We start from the raw sequence: 7,786 nt of genomic DNA, 5'->3' as shown, positions 1-7,786 counted from the left end.
GGAAAAGGCATCAGAGGGAGCCCATTTATGGGAAAAGGCCCCAGAGGGAGCCCCGACGATCGTATTCTATTCGAAAGAGGATAGGTCCAGGGCCCAGTTGACCGGTGTAAGTGTTGCTGGTGTCCCCCGCCGCCCAGTACTACGGTTTCATGTAGATGGATCCATAGACTTTTGAGGTTTAAAGAAAGTCACAATTAACGATCTGAATTCAACAAAGGAAAAGAAAAAGGAAAAGGAAAAATGTTTATGATCATGAAAGATGTTTTATGTTATGTCATGTTGAGGAAAAAGAAAGGAAAATGTTAAGGTTTATGTGATGTATGTCATGAAAATGTTTATGCTTAAAGTTGATGCATCATTATGAAAATGTTTTATTTAAAGTTCATGCATCATAAAAGGTTTACGAAAATGTTCATGTTTGAAGTTTATGCATCTTCATTGAAAATGATATTTTAAGTACAAATATTTTTCACTGTTATATGTTGACTGTATTACGTATTACTTGCTATAAAGATGATGGCGTGTTGAGTCTTTAGACTCACTAGGTGTGATGGATGTAGGTGAGGTTGAGGGAGGTCTTGACGGATGATTCGACTGGGCTGAAGGCGCACACAACCCAAGGACCAGCGCTTCTACTTTTTCCGCATTTACGAGTTATGAATCATGATTTATGTTAAAGATTTTAAGACTATTTATTTATGCTTTTGAGAGATTTTTGAGAGGTTTAGTATGGGCTATACTTTTCAAATTTATTGCTTGTTAGGTTTGGTAAAGCATGCGACGATTTCATTTTTATGACTATTTCACTTGATTTTAAAATGCTAGTTGGTTGATGTTTTATTTTAAAGGGTAAAATATTTTATAAAAATATTTTCATGAGGTTTATGTATATCGCCGAAAATTGAGTGTTTTAAAAAAATCATAGTACTTTTTAAGCAATAAAAAGGGGAGACGTTTCATAAAGTCTATCCATAGCACAATGAATCTTGGTGATGTAGCAATCTTCTTTGCTTGCGAGGTCTTTCAAGCTGGTGATGAGAGCGGGCAACAAAGTCCTACTTGATCTCAATCCATAAATCTCGGTTAATAGTGACTAGATGTACAACATGAAATGAATTCTTGGGGCTAGAGCGAGATGGCTTTCGGCTTGGTCAAGTTGATGAATGAGACGTTGCACGTCGGTCTGGAGTAGATTATTGGCCTCAGTGTTTCTTGTTTCTCTTGTCTTTCTTTAACCAGTTTGAGCCTTAACGGTTGCAATCTTCCATTGTTGGTTGTTGATAGCAAGCTTGTCGCATTAGAATAGCGACTTGACCACAAATACGAGGGGCAACCATCTCTTTGAATAAATCGAATAAAAATACTTAGAATATTAAGGAGGATAATAAGGATTATAGTAAACATTTGGTACAAATTCGGTTTAAACATGATTTTTTGAGAAATTTTTCAAAAATAGAAAGTTTGGAATTTTCATATGGATCAAAATATATAAGTCATAAGGATTACATAACAGTTGACGGAGTGAATTCTCTGTTTTAAGAAAATCATAATTTACCTATAAACAAAAAAGAAACGATTTTGAAGGCCTAAACAATTGAATTTCGTGATTTCGAGGGTGACATCACAATGAAGGGAACTTTCATGGAGTGTTTTACTCGTTGGACCGATTCGGATTTGATTGCACTAGGCTTCTACAAAAATATAATGTTGTCAAATTTTGTCTATCAAAATCCAGCTAGATTATGAATCCGGCGACTCTGATACTATTTAAATGTCATGCCCAGAGACTAGAGTGTATGACACCAACATTGTTTAACAATTTAAATTGAAAACAATAAGCCTAATAGCAAATAAAATAGCCAAAACCAGTCTATTTCATAAAATATTATTGTCTTTGTAATGTATAAACCAAAGAGTGCGGAAGCTGTCTTTACAATAAAAAAAGTACGAAAAGCGGAAGCGAATTACAAATGAACTTAAAAAGAGAAACTTGATCTTCATATCTTGGATTTCTTCACTAGTCCCAAAACATGTTTTGCTCATTCTCGTCCACCTGATCTTTATTCTTATCTTGAGAGAAAATTAAGGGCGTAAATGTTTCGTGAAACAATAAGCAAATGGGCCAATCGAATAATAGAATAAAAAACTATACATATAATATAATCTTAAAAAGGTCGTACTGCAAAACGGAGGAAAAATTTGGAATAGAAATCATATCAGATAGTCGTATCATTTCAAAAGATAATCACATATAACCCTGAAGGAATTGTTTTACACATATGACTATGAGCTATCCCGGTCTTGGGTTTTCTCTGGGACTTTTTCCCTTATACAGGTTCTCTATGGGAACTTTTCTCTCACAAACTTTCCCATGCCCAATTACTCAAGTACGCAGTGGGTATCACATCGAAATATAATGAGTAAGAGTGAAGGGAACGAAGCATAACAAAATATATATTGATTATCATAATGACCATGGGCTATCCCAATCCATCTGGGACCTTTTCTCATAAACGGGTTCCCTCTAAAGCCTTTTCCCTACAGGTATTCTCAATGCACTATTACTCAAATCATTACAAATGAGCAAATCAGATCAATACATAAGATTTCATCAAATCAGAATGAAACTAGTAAAAAAAAGAAGCATAAAAAAATATATAGTAATTTGATGGAATTTAAAACATATATAATTTCTTTAAAACATGTACAAGCCCACTTACATTTACGAAAGAACTTGAGTGATCTTTAAATTTTGAGAGAAGTTCTTCGAACTCTTCAGCAGCGTGGTGCATGCAGTGTCACCTACTACTACTATCTGCTAATATTGGTCGAGAATCTAGAAAATTTTCTACTATGTGTAGTTCTATTTGATACACCACAAAACACTAAAAGAATACTCAAAAGAATGAGAGTGAAAGAAATTTTTAGATTTCCATATGTATATATAAATCAGTCAACTCGAAGAAGCCTGCGACATATCTAACTGTCAGATCATGATGAAATTTGATTTGATTACACATATATATGAAAAGGAAAATAATGGTGAATGGCGGAGATGAGTTTTGAAGTCATTTGAACCAGTAAATAGATGACGATAGAAGTTGTTGTTTTCTCACATAAAATATACGCAGTCTTCTTGCCAAGGTTATTTACAGAAATCTAGCCGCGGGATTGAGTTGAATTTGGAGAGCTTATTGAGAACATATGTTGGATTGTGTGCTCGGCATCATGTGCTCGACATCTTTGAAATGCTTTCAACACAAAAATCTCCAATGATCTGCAATATTTCGTGTTCTAAGAATGTGTACACCGATGAATTAGATCGAGTTTGGTTTAAAACCAAGCAGAAAGTACTCGAAGTAATCATTCGTTAAGAAAACTGATCGGTTTATATCTATGTAACTAAATAACTGAAAATCACATGGGATCAGTTCTGGCTTATATCAGTTCAGTTATTGACAGAACTGAACAGATATAAGCTGAACTAATCAAATCAGTTAAGAACAAAAACAAGCAGTTAAACAGAAATAACACAAGATATAGTTTATGGATGTTCGTAGACTGAACTGCTGCTACGTCACCCCTTCTACCACCTCAGGTAGGATTCACTAGAAGACTTTGATTAATTACAACAAATGTAATAACCTACCTAGCTTAGGACTTACGCACTGCCTAACTGAACTCCTAGTCTAGATTGAAGGCAGCACCTTCCAGCCAACATTTGTTTGACGTCTGTGTGTCAAAGATTACATACACATGTTTTACGTCTTTGTGCAAGACGGAATTTGAGTGGTGGTGAGTGCGTGAGAACTGATAATTGAAAACAACACGAAAGTGTTCTCACACACCGAGGGAAATATGCTTTTAAACTAAGCTGATAACACGTTGAAGTGTTCTCTCTGGGCTGTTTGCTTCTTCAAAGCTGATAAGTATTATGCGTGCCCTCTCTGTATTTGATTTTTCACTCGTCAACTCTCATATTCTTTTTCATTTTTTTCGTCATTGAGCTTCGGCTTCTATTTATAGGCGTTTGGCTGAACGTATAGTCAGACTCAGTTGATGAATCCGTTGCAGTTTGAATTTGTTCCCCCAAATAGATATCTGGAAAATTTGGCTTTAAGCGCTGCTGCAACGTCTCTTATTGTATTTTGATCGTACAATGGCTTTTGTACGTTTATGCACAGTTGGATTAAGCTTGTCGTATCTGCAAACTGATTCGCTCCTAACTGATGTTCTGAACTGGTCAGTTGAACTGATCTTGAACTGGTGAGGTGAAATCAGTTGACTCATCAGCTGAACTGATTTCACTGATTCAGTTGAACTGGTCAGTTGGGCTCTTCATCAGTTGAACACTTCATCAGCTGGCCGGGCTTCTGAAAGTCTTCTGCTGAACCACATATCAACTGTACAATCAGTCGAACTGCTCTTGATATTTCAGTTATACTGGTTCAGTTCGATAAATCAGTTGACACTTTCAGTTTGCGTCTCGATAGCTTCAGTTTAAGCTTGGTAACTGATCAGTTCGAAGCCATGATCAGTTTCAGTTTCTGCGCACTTACGTAAACTCATTAGAAACAAATAAACAAGTTTTGTTAACACCAAAATCAAGTAAGATTGCGAATATGAAATGTTACAACAACATCATCTCGTACGCTTAGAACAGTGGAGATCAGATTTTGTGGTCAAAAAAAGGAGTATCTGGACGACTAAAAAAAACTATTGTTTTGTGGCTCAAATTCGTGCTTTTACTACTCGAGTTTGATGTGCATGTTTCCATAAGATTTTTATCATTATATAGGCCGAAATTTCCATCTGAAAGAGTATATTTAATCCATTTCTTGAAGCCAAATTCAAATAATAATTATGGTCAAACTTTTCTTGAATCCAAGGGTCACCGACGTTAGATGTAGTCATTTTTTACCTCATAAATGTGTCCAATTTTAACTCAGATGAAAGCTGAATTTTGAGCTTAATGGAGCTAAAGTTGCGGTACTCGAGTTGAGGGTTTTGTTGCTTCATAAGCTTGAATTATTGGAATTTTCTTGGCTTACATCAATTGAGCTTGGTTCGAGCTTATGGAGCTGAAATTCGGGTTCATGAGCAGAAACTTCTGAGTTGAAAGATATGAGCCAGTGTTGAATTAAAAATTTTGATGTATTATGAGAACAATATTGAAATATATTGGCTTGAAGTCGTTGAGATTTTAGGAGTAAAAATTCGGCTACCAACTTTATATCACTCTTTTTTTTTTGCTTTCCAAACTGGACCTTCTAACTCTCAATGTTGGTATAAATCATTCACTCACCAAACCTGACATGGATGTCATAAGCACACCTGAGGTATTTACAACCTGATGCTCTTTCGTAGGGCTAATTACCAACGTGAGAAAACAAAGAAATAATCCATTAAGTCCTAAATAAAGCAACATGCGAAAAATAAGATCGACTTGGTAAAAGCTACGTACTACATTATCTGGACGTACTCTAACCAACAGACAAATTATAAATAATTGCGACATTATTGTATTTTATAATTTTGGTTACAAACGCTGATTTATGTAACAAGAAAAGAATGATATGAAAAGCCTTTTAGAGATACACGTAATATAATTTTAATATTTCATATTTCATAAATCAAATAAAATAAATAATGTCCACAATAAAATAGGCTCTGATATAAACTTAATATTTCAAAAACACGCGTGCCTCCTCTATTTTTTTTTATTAAGATTAATTTATATATATGTCCAAGAAATCAAACTTCCATTTGTTGTGCCACAATAATCAAGTCATTTCTTGTAACTTTGCTTCAAATCTCCACCAAAGCCGACATAGAGGCATATATACGTCATGTTTAATGTCATATATTATTAATTGGCATGTCCAAAGATCTCGAGATACTTGTCCTTATTTTCTAGTATTTTTCGAAACCTCGTCTCAAACTCGACAATATGCAATACAATGTTGGCTTGGAAAGTCGATCATTCGGAATCTATGAGTTAAGAAGTCTCAGCCCCAGGTGTGGTTGTCAGCTCGAGCAAGCAATCACAAGCCCAAGTGCCCTATTTATCCAAGCTATATATGGACAAATATTGACCAAGATATATTGTTGCATGCTGTGATTTTTCTCACATGTTCATCCATCAAGCACTATACTTGTGGACTAGAATACAGCTGGTGATAGCCATGTGTTTTGATCCCCTGAATTTAGGAAAAAAACTGGTTTATTATATTCGTTTTCGCCGAAAGTGACAATTTAAATGAATTTTATATACTTAAACATCATCAAATCCCAAGAGTTTCCAAATATCCATGGAGAGTTCTTCATTTAGCTGATCGCCACCATTGATTTGATTAGAGCAATTGTTTCCAGCATCTGATCTTCCAGTTTGAATCAAAAGCGGGGTCGTTCCAATGCCACAGCACTGTAAATTAATTTGATGCGGCCTCTCTTCGCTGATTAATGGTTGCTGCTGCTGTTGCTTCTTCTTATTTGATAGGGCTAATTTCGCCAGATTGTGCGGTTTTGGTTTTATAATCTTGGTTTTCATTTCGACTGATTTACTCATGATGTGGGTGTTCCAGTAATTCTTCACATCGTTCGCAGTTCGCCCTGGAATCCTACCAGCAATCAACGACCATCTGCGTTCAAATTCTATTTTAACAAAAAAAAATAAGACCAAACAACTTGCTAGTTCTCTTCTTTTTTTTTTTTTAATTACGTGTATATATTGATCAACTTGATTAAATAAGAGGAATTGCTTCTCACACTCCACTTTTATGATTTAAATACTACACAAATATAAAGGTGGAGTGCAATTTGGAATGCCAATAACAATTCCCTTAAATAAAGTAATGACGATACCACATATTTAGTCATCTATCTTGTATTTTTGTTTCCCTCGGAATATTGACACGACATTAGACAAGTTACCAATATTTGTCGTTCATCAACATTTTCCCGATACATCATTATTTTTGTTGTCACGTCAACACTCCAATATATAGTTTTGATATATTGTTCATTTTTCATATATATTTCAATGTTCATCAATGAAATATCACTCTCCGACGTATTTTATAACATCCAATACATGAATGACACACTAATTGTAAACAGTATACATATATATATATATATATATGTGTGTGTGTGTGTGTGTGTTCTCGAACAGCATGTGTTGTTCCCTGCTTGTGTATGTGATGTTAATTTCCATGGATAACCACTTGCCTGTTTCCTAAAAGCTTATGAAGCCTTATCAAGAGATCGATTTCATCCGTTGTAAAATAACCCCGTTTAATATCTGGACTCAAATAATTCACCCATCTCAACCTGCAACTCTTCCTACACCTATTCAAACCTGCAAATCACAGAACCCGACAATCGAAATTCTTCAATGGTCTGAAATATTCGTGTAACAAATTTACATGCATGTGATTATTTTTACCTGCTCTGAGAGGAACTAAATGCCACCTGCCTTCCCCAAAAGTTTCTACACATTTCTTCAAAAGTCCATCTTCTTCTTTGCTCCACGCACCTCTCCTCACTCCACCAGGATTAGTGCTCTTCCCTGCGTTAGCTTTCCTACTGCAATGCATTTCTAGGATTAATCTTTCTTTATGAAGTCCAGTACGTATGTGTGATTATGGCAGGAATTATCTAAAGTTGATAATGAGAAAATCTACGGAGATCTTGTTTTTTATTTATAGTTTGTACGTACCATAGATTCGACATAAATTTCTGATTTTTCTGTTTCACGTGATTGATACAATTACAGTAATTGTAA

At 35.1% G+C, this 7,786-nt stretch overlaps 1 protein-coding gene across 1 annotated transcript; it reads right to left on the bottom strand.

The window, feature by feature from the left end:
• Positions 1-6,094: 6,094 nt before the first annotated feature.
• LOC142539087 (transcription factor MYB75-like) lies at positions 6,095-7,745 on the bottom strand. The gene is made up of 3 exons (XM_075644379.1): positions 7,448-7,745; positions 7,231-7,360; positions 6,095-6,641 (listed from the first exon to the last, which is right to left on the bottom strand). Exons 1-3 carry the CDS (start codon positions 7,596-7,598, stop codon positions 6,275-6,277), a joined length of 648 nt encoding a protein of 215 aa, XP_075500494.1. The 5' UTR covers positions 7,599-7,745; the 3' UTR covers positions 6,095-6,274.
• Positions 7,746-7,786: the final 41 nt, after the last annotated feature.

This window comes from Primulina tabacum, chromosome 3 (assembly GCF_025594145.1).
Source record: "Primulina tabacum isolate GXHZ01 chromosome 3, ASM2559414v2, whole genome shotgun sequence".
In the NCBI taxonomy this organism is placed as follows: Eukaryota; Viridiplantae; Streptophyta; class Magnoliopsida; order Lamiales; family Gesneriaceae; genus Primulina; species Primulina tabacum.
The sequence above is the reverse complement of the archived record's forward strand: the minus strand, read 5'-3'. Positions and strand labels throughout refer to the sequence as shown.